The sequence below is a fragment of the Rosa rugosa genome, chromosome 6 (genome assembly GCF_958449725.1).
Source record: "Rosa rugosa chromosome 6, drRosRugo1.1, whole genome shotgun sequence".
NCBI lineage: Eukaryota > Viridiplantae > Streptophyta > Magnoliopsida > Rosales > Rosaceae > Rosa > Rosa rugosa.
The window spans coordinates 24,289,256-24,313,601 of NC_084825.1; the positions used below are offsets into that span (position 1 = coordinate 24,289,256).

Sequence of the window (24,346 nt, forward strand, 5' to 3'; positions counted from 1 at the left end):
AGTGTATAATCAAATTTTTCGTGTCATTGTTTGGGTGCTTGTTTTAACCCATATAAAGACTTCACAAGTTTACAAACTTTGTGATCTTGACCTTTAACCACAAAGCCTTCTGGTTGTTCCATATACACTTCTTCCTCTAGGTCACCATTTAAAAATGCAGTTTTTACATCCATTTGGTGTATTTCCAAATTAAATACAGATGCTATTGCTATTAACATTCTAATGGAAGTAATTCGAGAAACAGGTGCATATGTATCAAAGAAATCTAACCCTTCCTTTTGACGGTATCCTTTGGCTACTAGGCGAGCCTTATATTTATCTATAGTACCATCGGGTTTTAATTTCTTCTTAAAAATCCATTTAAAACCAATTGGTTTACTTCCAGGAGGTAAGTCTACCAATTGCCATGTATTATTATACATAATGGATTCCATCTCATTATTAATTGCTTCCTTCCAAAAAGAAGATTCCGGAGATGCCATAGCTTCCTTATAAGTTTGTGGTTCTCCTTCGGTGATATAAGTAAGGAAATCAGGTCCAAAGTCTTTTGCAACTCTTGCCCTCTTACTTGCTCTTCTAGGTTCAATTTCCTCATCATATATCTTCATTTTGTTGAGCACTAGATGATGAGCCTTGTTCATTTTGTTGAACACTTGTAGATGAATTTGGATTTATATCACGTGCTCTTTTTTTTGTGAAGCTGATTCTTACTTCCTTGTATGGGAAAATATGTTCAAAGAACTCAGCATCATCACTCTCTATTATTGTATTGACATTTATGTCACAAATTTCAGATTTGAATACTAGAAAACGATAAGCTGCACTATTCTTTGCATATCCAATAAATACACAATCTATAGTTTTAGGTCCAAGTTTTGTTCTCTTTGGAAGAGGAACTCGAACTTTAGCAAGACAACCCCACACTTTCAGCTTTTTATATGAAGGTTTTCTCTCTTTCCAAACTTCATATGGTGACTGATTTGTGTTCTTGTGAGGAACTCGATTCAATATTTCATTTGCAGCAAATAGACAATCACCCCACAATCACCCCACAAATTGTGTGGAACTCCAGAACTATTTAACATGGAATTGATCATTTCTCTAAAGGTTCGATTTTTACGCTCTGCAACTCCATTTTGTTGTGGAGTGTAAGGTGCAGTCGTTTGATGAACAATTCCATGTGAAGAACAGAAATCCAAAAAAGCATTGGATTCGTATTCTCCACCTCTATCAGATCTTATGATCTTAATTTTTCTGTCAAGTTGATTCTCTACTTCTGCCTTGTAATTTTTAAACATATCCAAGGCTTCATCTTTGCTATATATTAAATATACATAGCAGTATTTGCTGCAATCATCTATAAAGGAAATGTAATAATTTTTCCCTCCACGAGATGGTGTTGCCTTGAAGTCACAAAGGTCAGTATGTATTAATCCCAATACTTCATTTGATCTTTCCACAGATTTGAAAGATTGTCTTTTAAATTTGGATTCTGTACAAACTTCACATTTGTGTGCAGCAGCTTTATTAGGATTGCACTTTGGTATCAATCCTAAGTTTACCATTCTGTTTAAAGAGCGATAATTCACATGTCCTAATCTAGCATGCCATAGATCAATAGACTCAAGCAAGTAGGTAGAAGCATTAGATATTTTATTCATAGTAGTAGTAATAGTAGTACAAGCATCAATAGGCTTAATGTTCAGTTTGAAGAGACCATTAGTGAGGTATCCCTTCCCTACATATTGTCCACCCTTAGTTATTACAACTTTGTCAGACTCAAAGACAAGCTTAAACCCCTTTGAAACGAGAACAGGACTAGACACAAGGTTTTTGTGAATATCAGGTACGTGGAGCACATCAAGGAGGGCCAATTGCTTTTCAGAAGTAAGTGAGAGTATCACTTTGCCCTTCCCCTTCACAGCAGATGTAGAGGCATTCCCCATATACAGATTTTCGCCATTAATCTCTTGGTAAGTGGTGAATAGATTTCTATCTGCACAAATATGCCTTGTTGCACCAGTATCCACCCACCAATCATTTGTATCACCCACCAAGTTAATTTCTGAAACCATACCAACAAATTCAGTAGCAACAGCAACATTTGCATGGTTATTATTACCTTGGTTTCCAGCAGCATTGTGTTCTTTCTTGTGGCGACACACTTGTGCCTTGTGGCCTGGTTTTCCACATACCCAGCAGCCTCCTTTAGGTTTGAAATGTTTTCCCTTTGGAGCAATGGAGGTTGCCTTGCCTTTGGCTTTGCCTTTGCCTTTGATTTTCTTTTGAAAGTTGGGGTTGAACTTTGAGTTGTCTCCTTCAATAATGTTGGCCTTGGCCTCCATAGATGAGACATCATTCTTCTCATTCACTCGGTTGCCCTCTTCCACTCAAAGCTTTAAAACCAGTTTCTCCACCGACATGTCTTCCGTCATATGCTTCAATTGTTGTTTGAAGTCCTTCCAGGATGGAGGAAGCTTTTCAATGATCGCACCCACTTGGAATTTGTCATCTAAATCCATGCCTTCAGTGTGCAATTCGTGGATAATGATCTGCAATTCTTCAACTTTGTTGAGAACTGATTTGTGATCCACCATCCTATAGTGCATAAACTTGCCGATGATGAACTTGCTGGCACTTGCAGCTTGTGACAGATATTTCTTTTCCAAGGACTCCCATAGTTCCTTTGCAGATTTGCAGGTTACATACACATCATAAAGCGTATTTTCCAGTCCATTAAGGATGTAGTTCCTGCACAGAAATTCGCTATGGACCCATGCGTCTATGGCATTCAGTGTCTCCATAGTCGCTGGAAGTTCTGCCACTGGTTTCTCTTGCGTGACCACATGTGCCAAGTTCAAGGTTGTGAGATAGAACAACATCTTCTGTTGCCATCTCTTAAAATCGACACCCTTGAACTTTTCTGGTTTCTCAGCATGAGAGGTTTTAGCGACCACCGCCGATTGATCCATCTGAAATACAGAATCATACATCGAAATTCTGTCTTAGATTGTTATACCACGTGGGGTATGAATACCCGCCTGATCAATCTTTTATCGAAAATACACAATATATATTTCAAAACTAAATAAAGGAATTGCAACTATAATATATATCCAAATATCACAATACTAAAACAAATTGAATTAACAAAAATGCAATCACTGACTTGGTTGGTTGAGAGAGGCTTGCGTTTGCAACGCAATGTCCTAAGACAGAATTTCGTCCCCACACAGGTGCTGTGGTTGATCGTAGACGACTGCCCTGCAGGATACAACTCTCGTTCCAAGGCGTGGCACCGTTGCCTTGAAACCTAGCGAACTTCACTTGTGTTTCTCTCGAGTGTTTGTGAGAAGAGATGTCAGAAAACGATTTTTTCTTATTCTGCAATAAACCTTCATGCCTCTTTTATAAAGAGCGGACAAGAAGAAGAAGACGTAACTGTTCAATCAATTTGAATTTGATTTGAATAGTTACAACCGTTTTGGGATCAGTTTTTCCAAAAACTGTTTTTGGATCAGATTTTCCAAAAATATTATCTTTATCCGAATTTATAAAAGAAATGGTTTTATTGGAATTTTAATTTCGGCCCAAGGCCCTCTTTGATATATTGAATATATATATATATATATATATATATATATATATATATATATATATATCAAATATATATATTTCCAATATTTTCGTTGCAAAGGTCTTGTTTCCCATTCAATGGGCCTCCACCTTCACTTTGTCTATTTAATATGTTTCTTGTGGAAACATATATAAAGAGATCAAAGTATGGCCTTATCTCCTATGTGGGATAAGGGAGCACTAGCTTTTCCAATAGCTATTCCAAATAGCTATTCCAATCCAATCGGTTCTAACACCTAATACACGGTTCTGCTTGCTCTTACGAGTGGTTCAATTTCCAAAAGTTATTTGGTAATTATTAACTTGATCTCATGTGTTTGGCTCCAAAACCAGTCTGGTTGCAAACAGTCTCTTTTGAGTGCGCAGGCGTGCCAGCACCATCGGGTGCAATCGTCGGGAATCCCTTAACCTGACTTCTTGATCAAACGCTGTGGACGAGGAGAGCACCAACCTTGTCACCAGGTTCTTTTCTATGCCTTTCGGAAAAATGACTTCTTGCCTTACGGATAAGGACTTGTGGTGTGATCTCTTGCGTCACCGAGTTGATAATTAACGTTGTAGGTTAAGCAGAGCAATCACCGGGAAGTAGGAGAAAGCACGGGTTTGCTAAAACGTGACTTTAGCTTTGCTGGGTTGCGAGGGTGTTACCCTTGCTTCACTGGTTTCAACTAGGTTGAAGGATAGGTATGTTTGCTCTGGAGAGACTTTGATAATCTGAGAGATTAGTTGATTGAGAGTTGTTGTTCTTTTCACCCTTGAAACCTGGTATTTATACCTAGGGTTTCAGCCGTTCCTTGCCCATGAAGGATTATTGATTAAAGATTCCTAATCAGTCACCGCTACTTGATTCCCATAAGGGCTCGTTTTCCTTATGGATCTCGGAATGGACGAAGCTATAATCCAAACCCAAATAGACTTAATTTTGGACCGCAGGTGTCGGCCCGCTACACTAAACCCCCTCAATGGATCTTGCCAAAAATACTTTTGGGCTCAAACATTGCCCCCCAGGCCTCGAGATTAGGCCCGCGAAATTGTAACTGATCGAGGAGGACTAAAGCGACATGCCTTATGACAAAAACGAGGCCATAATAAGGGTTTGCGTCTGCCCAACTACTAAACGTCTTTTCGTCGCATCGTTTCCCTCACAATCGCTAGGCGCTAGTCGGGCGGTGGCCAGGGGACTACCGCCCAGACGCCTAGGCAGTTTTTATTTTTTTTATTTTAATTTTATTTTTATAACATATAATTATATAAATATAAATATATAAAGACTTATAGAGTAAAAATATTTATTAAAAATACTCAAAGTAGTCCATAGTTTTATATTGAAGTAGGGAACTAGTAATTTTAATTAATAACTTAACAAATAAGCAGCATAATTGATGAGTTTAAACATTATGTACCGTGAACCTTTTTCTTTTGCATTGATCAATTGAATAGATAAAAAAAGGAGCAACTAATAATTGTTTGATATAAATAACTATTTCTTTTTGGGTGTGGTGCAGTAGTGCACGCTATCAAGTTAGCCCACTCATTTTTTTATTCATATATTTTCATTAACTGACAAAAGGACACATACGTGTCCCACTTGTTTTTAATTAAACACTTCTAAGTTTGCCGTTTTGACTTTTGAGAACAGTTCATCTTCTTCAGTTTCAACCCAGTTCGTCTTCTTCACCTTCGTCAGTTCGTCTCACAGACCAGAGGGCTATCCAACCTTAATTCTTTCTTAACCATGAAAAAAACGGCCAAAGCCCGCCTAGCCAACTGTCTAGCGCCTAGTCGCCCGCCTGAACGGCCTTCCAACCTCAGCCCGCCCAAAAGCTCCGATTTGACACTACTCGAGTCGGAGAGCCGACGCCCAGCGCCTAGGCGCCGCCTAGGCGGCTTGGGCGGCCGAGTTTTAGAACACTGATTTAAATCTTGTCGCAATATTCGGATCTGTCACATCAAAAACTCTTTTAGTCTCTAAACCCAAAACACTCTTCCCTGTGACACACTACCTTCTTCTGCAGAAAACCCAGAAATGGCTCCGCCAAAGAAAATCATCATCGATCAAGAGGAGGAAATCACTGAGGAGGCCGCCCATACCTGGGGAACTGGCATTGGCGCTCGATGCTTCGCTCGCACCACCGTCCAGAGACCCTTGCTACTCAGTTTCCCCAATTCTCAGGCCGGGCTGGGTCCTACTCCGCGAGACTCTATTCTAGAAGACGCCATTGCTCTCTACGGCCTGCCGATTCGCCGTCCCATCCCAGTCTTCCAAAGGACTCCCGGAGATTTCAGTAGTTGGGGCCAGCGTCAGTACAAAGCCAAAATAAGGTTTTGGCCCACAATTAGCGTAGAGGAACTCGCCTGGTATTGCGAAGTTCGAGCAAGGGATCTGGCCCGCTGGGACGCAGTAGGCATTACCCACACCATTGATTTGTGCTTCCAACTCCCTAACGGTGGCCATCGCTCGCCCCTGGCCGCAATTCTTTGCTTTTGAAACACTGCCACCAACACCTTCGATTTCAGGTTTGGTCAAATGAGCATAACGTTGCTGGACATCCTCACCATCACGGGGCTTCCTATTGATGTTGAGCCTTATGTACATGACCAGTTCGACGCTGTTGCATTCCCTTCGCAGATGGTTCAAACCAGCCGCGCCCACCACAGCCACTCTTATCCTCAATGGCGAACCCATTACTGTAAAGAATGCAATGCGACTGCCTTCTTGGAATACTGGCTCTGCAAATTCATTTTCTGCACTTCTTCCAACAAGCCCACTGGTCCTTGGGCTTCTCTGGCGACTGCCCTCTACAACGGCCGCAGTGTCGGCCTTGGGCAACCAGTACTGGGCGCGCTATACCGCACTCTTTATCAGGCCACCATGCACCTTTTTGAAGTGAACATTTCTAGACCCTTTTGGATCCTAGACTTCTGGATACAAGTTTACTTCCCACACTTCCACCGGTTAGACATCCCAAAGTTTCCACCGGCTGACGCGCTTCTGGGTCAATGGCTCTGCCGCGGGGAAAGGTACATCTCCCCTCCTTACTCTGAGTATTTTTCATACTTGTACCTCCTCGACGAGATACCAGACTCGGATCTGGTGCTCAACCGAAGGTTCCCGCCTCCTCTTGAACATGGATTCCTGCCTAGGGACCCAGATTATAGCAACTGCGGGAGTTTGGCTTTCTGTCGCGCCATCTCTTGCTCAGATATCAGGCTCGCGGCTGATGATATCAGTTATGAACTCTACGCTCCCAACCACTTTGCTCGCCAACTTGGGTTAGCCCAATTGGTGCCTTTCCCTCTTTACGATGCTTGGAACTACAACACTTCATGGCGCAGAGTTGGCCCCGCAACTGGGCCTCCTCTGGCCCAAAGCATGCTCTCCTTGATCAATCTTCCGAATTGGGCCGATGAACTTATCCCCTTTGACGGAGTCGCCGAGGGCTATGACCACTGGTGGTCCCAGGTCTCTGTTAACTGCTAGGATCAACAGGATGACGAGCTCTTCGCGACACTCTTCCGCGATTTGAGGTACCCCTACGATATTTCTGAATTGCTCTCACGCTTCCCTGAGAACGGGGCACAACCTCCGCGACTTGTGAAGGCCGGCGACCCGCACGAGCCCCGCGTCCTGCTTAAGCCGGGATCATTATTTTCGAACCGATACAAGAGGTAATTTTCTTTTTATCTTAACCGGCTTCATTCCTTTTGTTTCCATTATCCTAACCCACTCTACTTTAGCGGACAAATCAACCACCCTCCGGCGGTCAATCAGTCAATCCTTATTTGGCCATTGGTCAGGTCGCGAAGCAAAAAGCTATAACGAAGGAACCTGAAGTCACAGACTCCTCTGATGATGAAGACCCACAGGAGGTAAAACATCTTGGTTAGTCAGGCCTCATAGTCTTGATACTCTTTTTACCTCAGCCTAACTCCTTAATCCTCATCAGGTCGCCGCCGCTCTGGCCCGCAAACGTAGTCGTTCCGACCCTCCGACCCTCGGAGCGACCCCTGGGAAGATGATGAACCGCTCGCCTATCGGCTGGTATTTTCGCGATTTAAATGAATCATGAAGTTATTGCTTCCCTCTTCAAACTATAAAGTTCCCCGCTTTCAGGTTCGTCATAGGACTACAGGCCCCTCGCGATAGAGTGGGGAAGGACCTTCTAATATAGGGGAGGGAGCGGCCTCTTCGCAGGCCCAAAGGCCCTTAAGCCCAATTGCTTCTCGGCATCTAGCCCATGCTGCAAACCCTTCACCATCGTCCCCGGTATCTGTCCAGATAGTCGACGATAGTTCGCCTGAGGTTGAGGAAAGGATGCCCCCTCCGTATACTCCTACCGAGGAACCTCTACGGTCTAGCGTGCTGGAGCAAGTAGTGCCTGATTCTGAACCTGATGCTGCTATAAGTAGCTAAGAACAGGCGGTGACAGACGCGCCGGTCCCCGTACTCACAGTCTAAGATGTTCCCATTACCACCCCAGCACCACTTGCTGATGAGGTATCTTTATTCCAAATTTATCAACTATCCTAGTTCGTTCCATCTTGACTTTCTCGACTTTCTTAACTTTTGAAATTCTTTCTTCATGGTGAAGGCCCTGTCGACCCGGATGTTGTGGATTAAGCAAACAGCGAGCCTGCCCCCCTTGCCCCCCACGTTCACGAAGCAGCAGCGGAGATGAATCTTCAGCCGGTACTGGAATTGGCAGTCCCCATCGCGGAGCCTCACGAAGCTTCGGTCATTATTGCTCTTGCTCCGCCGTCGGCGCATTCCGGCGAGCCTTCCAGATTAGAGCGATTAGCTCGCGTGCTCGAAGTAACCCCTCCCGGAGTCGTGGAGGATGATAGGGAAGGTCTTCACCGACTTCTGGGCCCTGATCTGCTACTACTTGGTGCCCCTATACGAGCCCTGGAATATCTCAGAGTACTTCTTCACGAAGCCGCCATCTCTGAAGCCCAGTTTCAAGACATTGACAAGCTGCTGGAAGATCTTCCCAAATTGTGCAATAACAAGGTGCCCGCGATGGTGCGAGCCAGACAAGCCCAAACGCAGCATCAGGCCCTTGCTTAACAGATAGACGCCTTGAGAGATTCTCTAGGTGAACGGGCCTCCTACCTCAGAGATATGGAGCTCAAGGAGAAATATCTTGAGTCCCAGATCAAGGATCTCCAGGCCTAACTAGATACTGTGAGGGCTAGGATTACCCATGCAGAAGCCCAATTGGAGCTGCCTTTGGCCGCTTCCGAAGCGCTATCTCAAAATCTGGCCCAAGCTTGCAAAGCAGGCCAACAGGCCGAACAAGCTACCATTGATGCCAGCTTCCATCTGGATGACTATTTCCTCCGCCTCTCCTACGAGGGCCGGGGGCTTTAGGCCTCTAGTATTAGGCCCATTAGTTTTTGTAATATGAACGCTATCAGTCTAGTAATATTATTTAGTCATTTAGTCCACTCAATGGCCCAAATATGCCCTCTTAGCCATTAATTCCTTTAACTTTGCCTTAGCTGTAAATTAAAGCGGTTGAGAACTGATAATCTCGAAACCGAGCAATTACCTCCTTGAAGACCGTCCCGTCCCCCACGCGTCTTTAATTTTCCATCATTTCAGATATCATGGCATTTAATCTCATTGATGGCGTTGAATACCTTCAACTGTCCATCCAAGGGCTGAGGCCACTCAGATTGGCTCTATATATACCTCTGTACTACGGAGAAGAGAAAAATCAGAAACATGGCTTACCTAGAGATGACCCTGCAAGCCATACTCCTCTTCCTCCTTCTCCAGAAATCCTCCCCTCACGATCTCTCCTCTAGCCTCTAAATCCTAGGCTTTATGGCGAAATCTCAAGCCTGAGATAGGCCTTATGGCTTAATCTCAGGCAACGTCGTGTCTTGGCCTCTGAAAGGCTGGGTGGAACATCCTACGCTTCGGATAAGTTAAAGATCACGACGGGCTCCTAACACGGGATACCACCTTCTGAGGAGTCATCTTCTCAAGGTTCCCTTGCGCGGAGCATGCCAGAGAAGGGCAGGAAACCGCCTTCTGACCCCTACTCTTCTTCGGCGCCCTACCTCCTGGACTTAACGGACCGAACTTCCGTTTTGTCCCCGAGATGAATGGGGCAACTTGGCTGCGCTCACCTCTGATGTCCATCTTTAATGAGGCCTTTGGCCTGAAGGATGGACAACTGGAAGGGTTGGGATGAAAGCGGGCACTTCCCTTCCCATCCTTTGAGTACAAACGATAGCGGCTGCAGCCAGGGTTCAAGAGAGAAGGGTGAAGAGACAAAGGCCCATTGCTGAGCCCCTCTTGAAAGAAGATCCAGAAGACTTGAAAGTTTGCATTTTAGAACTTGTAACTTTGCCATTGTAATCTTGTGAATGTACTGTATTGCTTTTCGCCGCAAAGCCACTTTATGAATACAACCCTATTTTGCCACTTTCAAACTTCTACTGTATATTATAAAGCCTCTAGTATAGGCCTTGTTACACATATTTTTAACACTCATTGTCAAAAAGAATAAAAATCAGAAAGAAACTAAAATCGAAAGATCTGAAATTTTTTTTTTGCAAAGGCTAAAGGCCGCAAAAACAAAGCCCATATGTATAGCTTATTGCCCCTCTAGTCTTGCTAGGTGAAGCGAGTACATTAGAGTGGGGCCACTAAGTAGTCCCAGATGAAGATGAGGTCGCAAATGGACAAAGACTATGGTTGCCCCCCTGTCCCAGCGGCCGGGGTGTCAGGTGGATCTTCAAATTCCCAAACACTTGGGTAATATTTTTTCAGAAAACAACCATTGATAGGGTTCCGGTGAATATCGTTGTCCAAATCTTAGACATGAAAGGCCTATTTTTCCAAAATCCTGTGAATAACAAAGGGTCCTTCCCATCGCAGGGTCCATTTGTCTCGGCCGGCCAATTTCTCACCTAGCGGCAGAACTGCCTTCCAAACGAGTTCACCCTCCTTGTAGCTGCGGCCGCACGTCCTCTTATCATAGGCGCGAGCGACTCGGTGTTTTTCCATTACCAAACTATCCAAGGCCGTCAGGCGCTGCGCGCTAAGATCTTCGTGCTCCTACCACATAGCTTGAACATAATCTTCACCGATCAGATGATGCTGGTCCTGGACTCGCAGGGACTGAATGTTGATCTCCAGAGGTAAGACTGCGTCATGACAAAACATGAGAGCATAGGGTGTTGTGGCGGTGGGGCTACGCTTGGAAGTATGATAAGCCCAAAGTGTCTTATACAGCTTCTCATGCCACTAGTGGGGATTCTCAGCGAGCATCTTCTTGAGTAAGGTGATGACAATTTTGTTATTGGCCTCTGCTTGGCCGTTGGATTGGGCGTAGTATGGGGTGGATACCCAAGTCAACGATGAGCTACTCCACTTCGCGACCCAGGAATGCTGCTCCCCTGTCAGAGACCAAGACCTCTGGGACGCCAAACTTGCAAATAATGTGATTAAAGATGAATTGCCAAATGGTGGCGCCGGAAGCCTCCTTTAAAGGCTCGGCTTCTACCCATTTAGTAAAGAAGTTAGTAGCGACGATGATGAACTTGTGCTGAAGAGAAGAGTGAGGATGAATCATGCCAATCAAGTCCAGGGCCCAGCCACGTGCCGGCCAGGGCTTAATTATAGGATGCATGGGGATGTTGGGAATGTGCTGGACTGGTCCGTGTGCCTGGCAATCCTGGCAACCCTTCGCGAACTCGATACAATCCCTTAAGATGCTGGGCCAATAATAACCATGTCTCCTGATGAGCCAACGCATTTTTGGGCCCGCTTGGTGAGCCCCACACACGCCTGCATGCACCTCTCGCATCAAGCGCTTGGCCTCGCGACCGTAAATACACCGGAAATCTATGCCATCCTCGCCCCGCTGCCGTAGCTCATCGTTCCTGAGAAAGTAATTTATATCGAGAAAACGGATCTTCTTATCGGCTGAGGAGTCTGGCTGCTTGAGGTATGCGATCAAGGGAACACGCCAATCCACTTCAATAGGTTCCAAAATAGCCACTGCTGGCTCATCAGGTGGATCAGGCCTCGCGAGCCACGAAGGCAGCGAGCGTCGCTCTACTTTTAAAATCCTCTCGCGAACCCCATACTTTAAAGTTATACCTGTTGCCAATTGGGCGAGCTCGTTAGCAGCAAAATTGCGCTCGCGAGGGATATGCTCTAGATCCGCATCATCAAATTGATCCAGGAGTTCAAGTGCGCGATCCAAATAAGGGGCGAGTAAAAAGCTAGTGCACCTGAACTTCTCGCGAAGCTGATTAATGACGAGTAGGGAGTCTTCGCGAACCTGGACGTCTCCAACCCCCAACTCTAGTAACACTTCTAGGCCTATAATAAGGGCCTCATACTCGGCTTGGTTATTTGTACACTTGACCTCCAGTTGGAAAGAGTACGAAAACCGATCCCCAACTGGGTTTTCCAAGACTTCCCCTGCCTCTGCCAGTGTCTCCGTTCTCGAACCGTCAAAATACAGGACCCAGGGTTGGAGCGCGACCGTGGCTTGATATAACTTAGCGTACTCAGGCAAGCATGCTAAGTCTGGTCGATCTATTGTTTTAGTGGCAACCTCTAAATCTCACACCGCTGGTACGTCCAACATAGGGTGATGAGCCAAGAAGTTCGTGATAGCTTGCCCTTTGACTGCTTTCTGTGGAACGTACTACAAGGAGAATTCAGACAAGGCGAGCACCCACTTGCCAATGCGACCTCTTAGGATAGGCCGCGAAAGCATATATTTGACTAGATCAGTCTGAGCTATGATGCAAGTAGTAAAGGATAACATGTAATGCCGCAACTTGCACGCTGAGAAGTATAGAGTGAGGCACAGCTTTTTCATTGGGGTGTACCTCATTTCGCAATCTGTGAGTGTCTTGTTGAGATAAAAGATAGCGTGCTCGACACCATCCTCATCATCATGAGCGAGTAGGCTCCTAATGGAAGCCTCAACCGCTGAGATATAAAGCTTCAGTGGGAAACCCGGTCTGGGAGGTACAAGTACTGGCAAACTCGCGAGATAAGCCTTGATTTTGTTAAAAGCCTCTTAGTGTTTAGGCTCCCAAACGAACTCATTCTGTCCCTGCAGCTTTAAGAGTGGGAAAAAAGGTTGGATCTTACCAACGGAGTTAGAGATGAACCGCCGCAGGAAATTGATCTTGCCTAATAACCTTTGTAATTCCTTCTTCGTTCGTAGGGGAGACGCGTTGATGACCGCGTTTGCCTTATTCTTAGGGACCTCAATGCCCCTTTGGTGGACAATGAAACCTAGGAAGTCACCAGCCTGAACTTCGAAAACGCACTTGGCCGGATTCATCTTTAGTTTGTGTAGCCGCATGCGCTCAAAGACCTTTCTGAGGTCTGCAACGTGGTCCTCTCGCTTTCTAGACTTCATGACCACGTCATCCTATGTAAACTTCAAAGATCTTTCCGAGTATGTCATGGAAGATCAGGTTCATGGCTCTCTGATAGGTGGCCCTAGCATTCTTTAGCCCAAAGGGCATGACCACATATTCGAAAACTCCCGCGAAACTCGAACAACGGAATGCAGTCTTATTCCTGTCCTCCTCCGCCACTGGAATCTAATGATATCCTGCGGTTCCATCCATAAAGGATAACAGCTCATGTCCCGCTACTACATCTACCAACATATCCACCACCGGCATGGGATAGACGTCTTTGGGGGTAGCCAGATTAAGATCTCTGTAATCCACGCAGACCCTCATTTTGCCATTTTTCTTGCAAACAGGCACTATGTTGGATAGCCAGTGGTTGTACTTGGCCACCTTGATGATGCCTGACTTGTGCATCTTTTCAACTTCTTCTTTGACCAAAACTTGGGTCTCCGAGTTCATCCTTCGCGGTTCTTGCTTCACAGGCCTCTTGGCAGGTAACGTTAGCAGCTGGTGGCAAACCAAGTAGGGTGACAGGCCTGGGATGTCTTCATATTTTTTTGCAAAACAGTCTTTGTATTCTAGTAACAAATCGGTAAGCTTCTTTCCCTCTCCAGGCTCTAGATAGGTACTAATAGCCATTTCTATGGGCTCAGTTGTCGTTCATAAGTTAATCTTCTCGGTAGGATACCTAACATTGGGAGGAGTGTCGTCTAGCACTGCTGGGGCGAGTTGGATTTCCTATTCTTCCTCCTCGTGGTCAGAGAATTCTTCGTTAACACATTCCAATGTCGCGACTCGATCGTAGGCCTCTTTTTCCACCTAGTACAAAGATAACCTGTCGTACAAAGAATGGAAGGCCTCTATCCCTTCCTCTGGAAGGTCGTAATCCATTAATTATTCTGGTTGTGGGACACAACGTGGCCAGACCTCTCCATGTCTTCTTTCTAGTGCGTGAGCCCCCACTTTGCCAATTCAGAGGTCGTCACCCCTGTGGGGCGGCCTTTGTTGTCAATGCCACTGACCTGTAATGGAGTAATGGGCTCCAAATAGTACCTAGCATCTACATAGTTCGCGGAGACAGGAAACTGTCGGGGATCTGCTTTAATCACCTCTGCCTTGTCTGTAGCCCTGTTCCACACAACTAGTTCCTGGTGAAGAGTGGACGGAACACAATATCTCCGGTGAATCCAATCCCGGCCCAAGATGGCGCTGTAGGCCGCGTAGCAGTCTGTTACGAAGAAGGCGTAAACACCCTCTGTCGGACTGACCTTGATACACAGGTTCAGTAGGCCCAATGTCTTTGTTACAGTCCTTGCAAAGTTCTTCAGTGTTAGGGAAGTAGACTGGATCTTTTCCTTCTTGATCCCTAGCAACTGCATGGTTCTTGTAGTAATGACGTTTATGGCCGCGCCAGTGTAAACCATTATCTTGCTGACTTTGGTACCATTAATCTCTGCCGTAATATACAAAGGTCTCATGTGTTGCACCATAGTGGGTGTTGGCCTTGTGAAACTCATGAAGAACCCCCTGCTATCAGCATCTTCAGTTTCAAGGAAAACTGCCTCTTCCACAGGTGTCGTTGCTGCTGACGTAATGCAACGACTGTTCGCCGGTTGCATCAGCTTCTACACAGTCTTGCGCGGCGACCGGAAGGGAATACTTAACGGGTAACACATATACCATGCCGCAAGTAGTGTCTACCATCTCTGTCTCATCTATGTCATCCTCAAGGTTGAGCTTGGGTTCGTCAACTGGGATCTCTGCGTTGAACTGTTTAGCCACCAAGGCAACCAACGACTCTTCTGCAAGAATCATCGTCTCATCCTGCTTTTGTTCATGTACCACGAGAGCTTGCTTTGGTGGATCCGGCTTTTGTTTCATTACTGGAGCCTCTGTTGTGGTCGCGACCACTACGCTCTGGATCTTCTTAGGTCTCCATTGCAAGGTTTCCAAGGTATGATCCTTGCCCCCCAGTCTCTAAAAAACTAGGGGTTTGGCTTCAGGCTCGTCGCGAAACAGCCTGCGTCGGACACTTGGTCGCCTGGCTGGCGAGCTTTCCTTCCTAGCAGGCGGTGGTGTCATTTCGTTGGTAATCTTGCAGAAAACACTGGGCTTGGACGACCCTGGCGCTGAACTTCCTTGTTTCTGAAAGCTACGGGGAGCCACTAAAGGCTTAGCGGCTAGCGCCTCCATCTCTCTTTGATACTGCTTAAGAGATTTAACCAATTGCGAAGGTTTAATCAGGCCTTGATCCAAAGCCTCTAGTGTTCGCTTGGCCTCTCCAAACCTGCGCGGTAAATTTCTTTTGTTGGAGGGACTGATCTCTACCGCTTTCCCCTTTTCCTGGTATACCACTTGCCTTCCTTGATGGCAGATGTTGAAGTAGGCGGGATGTAAGGTTTGATCAGGATGTCTCGGCGCTCGTTTATGCCCTTCTCATCTTGTTTCTTCTCATCCGCTGCAGCCTTCAATCTCTTAAACAAGTTGGAATCTTTTGGGGATGGCGACTATTATGTTTTGTCTTTCGCTTTGGGGCTGGAAGGCTGGGAAATATTCCCCGAGGGTGAAGCCCACTTGACTGGCAGGAATGAGCCAAAGCGGAATGTCTGCTCAACCTCTTCATGCGACACTTGGATGCTGCACTCCTCTTTGCATCGCGAGCACAGGACCACAGGTGAAGCCTCGCTGATGGATTTCGATTTCTTTCGCGTTGGGGTTTCCTTTTCCTCTCCCTTCTCCTTCTGAGCCCTGGTCATCAAGTCAAGAGTTGGTTTCCTCTGGCATTTTCTATTGCAAGTCACATCAACCATGTTTACTCCGGTATCCGGGAAAGGATTCAGATCCACTAGTGCTGTCGCGGTTGTTGGAGATTCAACCTGCAGACTACCATTATTGAGCCATACCTGAATCTGATCCTTCAGCTTGACACACTCAACTGTGTTATGGTTCCACAGATTATGGAACTTGCAATACTTTTTACCCTTCAGCTGCTCTGGTTTGGGAAAAGGCCCAAAATCTGTCTTCACCATCTTCGCGGCTATCATCTCATCTAAAATTTCATGCGCCTTAGTGTCATCATACGTGTATGTCGCGAATTCAGGTTTGGTGAAGGCCACAGACTTGAGCTTGACCGGTTCCTTAGTTAACTTCAGCTGTTTGAGAGCAGAGCTCTTCCTTCCAGTCAACTCGAAGGCGGAGACGTCATGTTCCTTCTCTTCATCTTCTTCTGGGAGCAACTCTTCGCCCTGATAGTAGGGATCATATGTGGTTGGCTGATAGTTTAGAGCAGCCACTGTACGGTGTTTCCCGGTGTAGATACCTCTACTAGCAAGGCTATTTGCTACATCACCAAGCATAATTAACACCCTCTTTGGGACACCCACAAGCCATGGTGAGGCACAACCGCTACTTGCATCTTGTAGCCCTATGTTCAAGCTACGCTACGGTATCCGGAAGTCGCAAATCCGCCGCCGGGAAGCCACCTTTCCAGCCTTGCCAAGTTGCCTCCGCAACTAGGCATTTCTATACTAGAATAGTTGTTTGCTTGTCCCACATCGAAAACCATGTAAAGGAAGAGCACTCCTTCACTTATAAAAGGAACTCTCCTCCCACTTAAACACCATTCATTCCACAACATCCCATTACATCTCTTGTAATCTTGTTAGGCCGCAAGGCTCGACACACTAGTACACATTCAAGTGGACGTAGTCTCCCGCTAAGGCAGGAGGCGAACCACTATACATCTCGTGTCAATCTCTCTCTCTCTCTCAGTTAAGCTAACTAAAGATCCCACGGATCACTAACGTTAACATTGGCGCCGTCTGTGGGAAGCCGTCACACAAAGGCTTCGTCACACTTACCATTGAGTTAAGACATCTCAACATATCCTTAGCGGCCAAGTCAACGCCGACCATGGCTGGTCAGCGCCCGGCGGAGTCGGTCAACGCCCATCATGGCTTGATCAACTTTTGACCTCCGCTGACCATGGCGGGTCAACGCCCAACTCAAGAGTCAACGCCCAACAGGGTATGACGATGACGATCTGCTCCGCTGCACAGGTCTGATCAACATCACCGCCGCTCCGCAGCTCCTCTTCGGAGTCCTCCGCCGAGTTCCAGGTCCGCTGCACCCCAACTCCGCCGAACTCCGAGCCTCCGCCGAGCTCCAAGTCAAAGCAATCTCCGCTGACCACGCTTCGCTCCACCAGCGGCCAGCCTCATCACCACCGAGCGACACCGCTGGAAGTTCACCGCCGGGATGCACCGCTGGCAGCCACTCCCGCTGAACTTCACCAGCCAAGCAATCATCCGCCAAGCTTCATCGGCGGCCCCGCTAAGCTTACCATTGAGCTTCCCCCGCTAAACTCCTTAGCGGCAAGCACAAGGGCAGTCCGCCCAGCAGGCACCGCCAAACAAGCTTCCTCTCTCCTATCAAGCGCCTGCAACTTCACCACCATCGCCAGCGGATTGAGACACCGCCAGGTGGCAGCACCGCCAATCTCCAGCGGAAACTCATCCAGACCCCGCTAGCCAACTCCGCCGAGCGCCGAGCTCCGCTCCGCTGGATTGTCTCCGCTCCGCCAGACTGTCTTCGCTAGCTTGCCTCCGCCGGCCATGGACAGAGCACCGCTGAGAGGCTCCGCCGACCAAATCGAACTCCGCTCCGCCGAGCATCCTCCGTTAGCCAAGGCTCCGCTCCGCTGGTCAACCCCCGCCAGCAAAAGGCCGACACGAGTCTCCGCTGCCCCTCCAGGAGCCAACGATGGACTGTTCACCGCCGAACTTCTCCTTCGCTGGACTGTTCACCGCCGAACTCCATCTCCGCTGAGCATCCCCCACCTGGTCTGGGCACCCATGGAGATCATCTGTTCACCATGGCCACCACCATTCCATCTTCGATCATCCTCTCCGCAGGTGCTCCGCTCCGCCAAGCTTCAACGCTGGCCAAACCTCCGCTCCGCCAGACAAAGCTTCTGCCAGCCAATCCTTCCGCCGGCGAGTCCTCCGCCAGAGGGATCACAACCGCCACCAGCCTCTTCTGGAACGCTACAGCTAGCACCAGCACGGCCGTCACCTCAGCACCGCCAACTATAGCGTAGTTGAGCTCTGAGACACCGCCGGCCAACTTCAACGGCAAGGCACAGCTCTGCCTACCCCAGGCCTCCGCCCACTGCAGGCCTCCGCCCAACTTCGAAGTTCCGCCCAACTTCGACATCGAAACACTGCATCCGCCAGATAAGTGCCTTCCTCTTATCTCTTGCGCTCTTGCAATTTGAGCTACCGCTGATGCCATGACTATACATGTCTCTATAACCCTTAAGCATGCCTGCAACATGTTATTAGTTAGCAACTTTCGTACAAGTACATGCTACACACATACATGCTTAACTTCACTTTCATGTGACATTCATTGTGAACCTTGTGACACTTATAGCTCAATTAAACATGCTCGGATAAACGCTTGCGAAACGGTTACGACTCGCTTGCGAAACGGTTACGACTCGCTTGGGCTACGCCCCACACGCTCATACAGCGCCTACACCCAACTCGCTCGAACACCTAACTCGCTCCGCTTATCCAACATGCTTTAGTTACGCTCTCGGCTCACAATGCTTCATACATATGGTCTAGCCTCCGGGCACCACACTTTTTCACATTTTCCTACATATGGTCTAGCGTCCGGGCTCCACGAGTCTATAGTCTACGACCTACCGCCATGCGGCACGGCGACGCCCCATTATCTCATGCACTTCATACATTAGTGCACCGCCGATGTAACTACATATACGAACATTAGTGCACTTCATATATATATATACAGATTTTATCCAGAGCGGAGCTCCGCTTTGAAATTAACGTGTGAAGTTCGAGTTTCGGTCACTTTTCAGTCGCATATCCACATCTCGACCGTTCAGTTTTTAGGTGCTAGTGTACAGATCATCTCTGCAAATTTTCAGCCAAATTGATGATCGTTAAGGTATCTAACTCGCTTAAACCAATGGACGGACTGAATCTGTCAACCTAAACCGTACTAGCTTTTAAGGCACTTATCAATGCCTTAACGATCATCATTTTCGCTGAAAATTTGCAGAGATGATCTATACACTAGTACCTAAAAACTGAACGGTCGAGATGTGGATGTGAGACCGAAAAGTGATCCAAAACTCGAACTTCACACGTTAATTTCTAAAGCGGAGCTCCGCTTTGAAAATTAACGTGTGAAGTTCGAGTTTTCGGTCACTTTATATATATATATAATAACAATAATAAAGAATTAAAAAAGGATATCGATTTGGAGAGTTTTATTTTAATTTATGCTGTGACTAAAGCATAGGAGAGTGTTTTTTTGCAAAGAATCAGAGATTTTCGATCTAGCTTCGACATTTTATCTTTCTCTAGATATAAATCATATAACACATGCCATAATAAGATACGTTAAAAAAATCAATGCTCTAGATTGGATGGGAAATTGAGAATTTATAAATGACGAGTTTCATTTAACATCATATGTGCGCACCAACATGGCCTCTATATAATTCGATTGGAAGCAGGATGCTGTCGCCATTAAATTGCCATCTCCTCCAAATACCCAATATGCAAGCCAGCCCCTTTCAAGTCATTCCCAAACCAATATTTCCCTCACCGATAAACATACCTCCTGTGCACCGACGTCCTCCCTCGCAACGAGTTCGTGCCATCACTACTTCCACAGCCAATGAAACCCATACTCCAATTACCATGTCAACTCTAGAAGTGGTCGATGCCTCCGTGGGCGACTTCTGGGACTACCAGTTCCTCTTCGTCTCACAACGCTTGGAAACAAACGAGCCCGTGACTCTACAAGTCGTCGAAGGTGCGGTCCCGATGGAGTTTCCTTCCGGAACATACTACTTGGCGGGACCGGGGATCTTCAGGGATGACCACGGTTCGACAATGCACCCTTTAGACGGTCACGGCTACCTCAGGGCTTTTACTTTCGATGGGGTTAATGGGGATAAGTTCAGTGTCAAGTTCATGGCGAGGTACGTGAATACTGAGGCAAAGGTGGAAGAGCACGACCCGGTGACCAACACGTGGCGGTTCCGACATAGGGGGTTGTTCTCGATGCTGAAGAGAGGAGAGAAAGTTTGGAACACCAAGGTGATGAAAAATGTGGCGAATACTAGTGTGGTGAGCTGGGGTGGGAGACTGTTGTGCTTGTGGGATGGCGGGGAACCATACGAAATTGAACCGGAGAGGTTGGATACGATCGGGAAGGTCAAGCTGATGGATGGTTGGGATTCAGTGGTGGAGAGGAGAAGCGATGGTGGTGATGTATGGGATGTTGCAGCAAGGTTGCTGAAGCCGATTTTGTACGGTATGTATCCTGCGTAATGGTCATGAAGAAAACTTAAGGTCCCGTTTGGCGGATAGAGTGATTTGTAGTTGAGGATTTGGATTTGAGAGACTCAAATCCAAATTAATCATCCCGTTTGGCTATCTTATTTAGTGGGTATTTGGATTTCTCCAAAATCAGCCCAGAGATTTCAGACAGCAAAGGTTGATGATTTCAAATAACTAGGGGACCCTAGTTATTTGAACTCTTCAGGTCTTCAACTGAAGAGAAAAAAGACAGATCGCAGCGCCTCTATTTCTTCGTTTCTCGTCTCTCTCTCTCTCTCTCTCTCTCTCTCTCTCTCTCTCTCTCTCTCTCTCTCTCTCTCTCTCTCTCTCTCTCTCTCTCTCTCTCTCTCTCGACTCAGCCTCTATAGCTTCTTCTACATCGCCGACGAGTCTACATCGCCGACGAGTCCTTGACTCAGGCAACGGTGGACGAGCTTTCTGCCGCCGACTTCATCCCTTCCGAGTCAAGTTGCAGATTGCTCTTATGGTTGACTTGGCTAAGTTGGATACTGTGTTCTAATATTGCAAAATCTAAATCTTTAATTTTAAATCTTCACATATCCTTTTTCAATCCAAACAATAAAATTTCAAATACAAGTGATTCAATTCTACAAATTTTAAATACATGAGATTTGAAATTCAAATTCAAATTCAAATCCAAATCAAAATCTTGTTTCTAAACCGGGGCCTAAGTGAATTGCTCCGGCTTGTTGAAAAACCCACAATCTTTTAATATAATGATTATATGTAGCAAACTCATTACTTGCTGTGTTTTTTTCTTCTTCTTCTTCTTCTTCTTCTTTGGGGAATATATTGTACTTGTATTTCTTGAGCTGTGTTCATAATTCTAGTTCCTAAATAATTTTGAGTATATAATTTATGTGCAGGAGTGTTTAAGATGCCAGTGAAGCGATTATTAGCTCATTATAAGTTCGATGCTCGCAGAAATAGACTTCTTTTAATGTCTTGTAATGCAGAAGATATTTTTTTACCGCGCAACAATTTTACATTTTATGGTAAATATTTGAATAAGTTATAATAATTCAATAGTTTGATTTTTCAAATGGGTTAAATTAAGTAACTTCTTTCTTTCTTTTCCTGTTGCAGAATTTGATTCAAATTTTAAGGTGGTTGGAAAGAAAGAATTCATCATCCCTGATCACTTGATGATTCATGATTGGGCTTTCACAGCCACTAGTTATATACTATTTGCTAATCGTGTCAAGCTTGAATTCACCGGTAGTTACTTCGATACAAACATACACAATTACTTTTTCAAACTCATTAATATTATAGACGATTCCCATAATAAGTAAATATCTTTAACAAAACTAATTATTTATACGGTTAGATTTATATTCGATGGTGGTTGAGTACGATATTCTTGGACTGTATGAACATTATTGGTGAGCAAAATTACTCAACAACTACCGGTGGTCATAATAGAAATAGTTAAACAGATGAATTCATGATCTAAATCTTCCTACAACGTTCCTACCTAAAGATTACTGACAAAGCCAACATTCTCATCCCCTGGTTTCTCTTCCTTTATTGACGATGAGTAGACCAAGCCGATACTAGAGCATAAACAGAAGATTCAGAAACCTGAACTTCGGGCTCAGGCTTATTTTTTACACCAATTAAAAAAGGACAATGCAATCATATACCCACTTCTCTAATTTTTCTTATTTTGAAAATAGAAATATCAGCCGACATGCAAGGAATGGATATTGATGAGCTAGTGTTTGTAATGTTGATGATTTAAATGCAGGTGCAATGACTTCATTTTGTGGAATTACTCCAACAATTGCAGCATTATCAGTGAACCCTAGCAAGGAAACTTCTCCCATATATGTGCTTCCTCGGTTTCCTAATGAAGTGAATTATAATCGAGATTGGAGAGTGCCTGTTGAAGCTCCTTCACAATTTTGGCTGCTACATGTAGGCAATGCCTATGAGAGTTTGGATGAAAATGGGAATTCGGAGATCCAAATACAAGCTTCTGTTTGCTCTTACGAGTGGTTCACATTACATAAATTACTTGGTAATTATCAAATTACATGCTTTCACAGATCCAATCGATATTGATCAAAGTACTCCTTTCTACAAATGTAAATAAATTGTACTAATTTGGTATTGCTTCTGTGGTGGACAGGATATGATTGGCAAAGTGGTAAACTGGACCCTTCGATTATGTACTTAAATGGAAACAAAAGCAAGAAAATGCCTCACCTTGTCCAGGGTTCTTTCTTAATTAACAAATTCTCATGTATATAGCTAGACCTGACAATTCCCAGTTCCAATGTTGCTGTGTTTTTTTTTTTTTTTTTTTTTTTTTTCCGGTTAACGAGTGAAACCCTTACCGGCCACCCCCTCTCATGTGCAAAGAGTGCATGTCAACCTTGGCCTATACATATAACGTCTTTATGGATGTGATTTTACCTTTACCTCACAGGGCATAGTGAGTGAACTTCAGGGGTTAGGGTTAGGGGTTTTCGAACACAATTGTATTGATCACACATTTAGTCTCCATCAAATAAACGATTACTAAATACTAATGCAGGTTTCCATCCACTTGGATACCGATGGGATCTGTCAAAGATGTGATATTGAGCCATTAAACCAATGGATCAAGTCATCAGATTTTCCCGTCATAAATCCAGCATTTTCAGGCAGCAAGAATAAATACATATATGCAGCAGCTTTTTCAGGTTCTCGCAGGGCATTGCCAAACTTTCCATATGACATGGTGGTGAAGCTCAATCTTTCAACTAAATCTGTGCGCACATGGTCTGCTGATAGTCGAAGATTTATCGGCGAACCCACTTTCATAGCCAAAGGTTCCGAAGAAGATGAGGGTTACATTCTTGTGGTTGAGGTAGTTCAAGTGGAAAATTATCAAACTCTCTCAAGCATTCCATACTTTTAGCAACAACTCAACTCTAAATTAGTAGAGAGTTAGAGACTTACATAGATATGATATGCTTGTATTAATTGCAGTATGCAGTTGCAGTTCAAAGGTGCTATCTGGTTATCTTGGATTCAAAGAGGATTGGAGCGGCTGATGCACTTGTGGCAAGACTTGAAGTCCCCAAACACCTAAATTTTCCTCTTGGTTTTCATGGTTTCTGGGCCAGTAACGAATAGTTTCCGTTCTCCTTTTGGTTTTAGGACACACAATGAACATATCTCACGCCATGCCAAATTGGTGACATGACATTGTGTGCCTGTTCAGAAGATGTATTTGTAAAATTACTAAATTAGTGCAGCCTTTCTTGTTGGCAGAGTGCGCAGTTTAAATATGCCCCTAGAAACTTAATTTACATAAACATATTAAAAACAACGACTAAATTCAGTTTACTTCCTAACTTTGGGTCAAACATAGTTTAGTGCTTAATTTTATTATTTTCTTTTTTCAATCACGACCATCTCTGTACTTCCAAATTGCATCAGCCGTGTCCAAATTTCAAAAATGACTCTATTTGTAATGTCAGAAAATAACTTGTCATCGACATGAGGGCCCACTTTTCAACCCATAAGAAGGGCACCTCCCCTCTTGAGAGTTCAACCTTCATCCTCACACGAGTTAGCCCAAATCACCTCTCCTTCTCCAATCCCTCGAGCTGCTCCACCTCACTCTTCAAAACCTAAGTCCACCACCAATTCCAAACCCAACATCACAATTAATCCAATTCAACCAAAATATCCAAAACAAATCAACCAAAATTTTCAAAACAGACTGCGGCACCGAGATTCAGAACCACCTTGAGACTAGACCCCAACAATACACCACTTAGTTGTACACAGAGCATAAGCCTGAACCCAAGTAGCGCTTAGATCTAGACACGATAGACAGAAGCCAACGACCTCAGGCTACATCGACCAAGACAGGCCGATTCAGACCTAGAACTTTGTGCAGACCA

The 24,346-nt window shown here is 45.3% G+C and overlaps 3 protein-coding genes across 3 annotated transcripts; 2 read left to right on the forward strand and 1 right to left on the reverse strand.

The window, feature by feature from the left end:
* Positions 1-5,309: 5,309 nt before the first annotated feature.
* LOC133718098 (uncharacterized) lies at positions 5,310-10,032 on the forward strand. Its single transcript, XM_062144907.1, has 5 exons — positions 5,310-7,305; positions 7,375-7,506; positions 7,584-7,678; positions 7,751-8,134; positions 8,229-10,032. Exon 1 carries the CDS (start codon positions 6,164-6,166, stop codon positions 7,115-7,117), a length of 954 nt encoding a protein of 317 aa, XP_062000891.1. The 5' UTR covers positions 5,310-6,163; the 3' UTR covers positions 7,118-7,305; positions 7,375-7,506; positions 7,584-7,678; positions 7,751-8,134; positions 8,229-10,032.
* A 983-nt stretch (positions 10,033-11,015) lies between these two features.
* Positions 11,016-13,040, reverse strand: LOC133716446 (uncharacterized). Its single transcript, XM_062143158.1, has 2 exons — positions 12,767-13,040; positions 11,016-12,088 (listed from the first exon to the last, which is right to left on the reverse strand). Exons 1-2 carry the CDS (start codon positions 13,038-13,040, stop codon positions 11,016-11,018), a joined length of 1,347 nt encoding a protein of 448 aa, XP_061999142.1.
* A 6,505-nt stretch (positions 13,041-19,545) lies between these two features.
* Positions 19,546-23,783, forward strand: LOC133713557 (carotenoid cleavage dioxygenase 7, chloroplastic-like). Its single transcript, XM_062139595.1, has 7 exons — positions 19,546-20,397; positions 21,311-21,439; positions 21,531-21,662; positions 22,195-22,467; positions 22,579-22,659; positions 22,982-23,301; positions 23,424-23,783. Exons 1-7 carry the CDS (start codon positions 19,548-19,550, stop codon positions 23,568-23,570), a joined length of 1,932 nt encoding a protein of 643 aa, XP_061995579.1. The 5' UTR covers positions 19,546-19,547; the 3' UTR covers positions 23,571-23,783.
* The last annotated feature ends 563 nt before the right edge of the window (positions 23,784-24,346 follow it).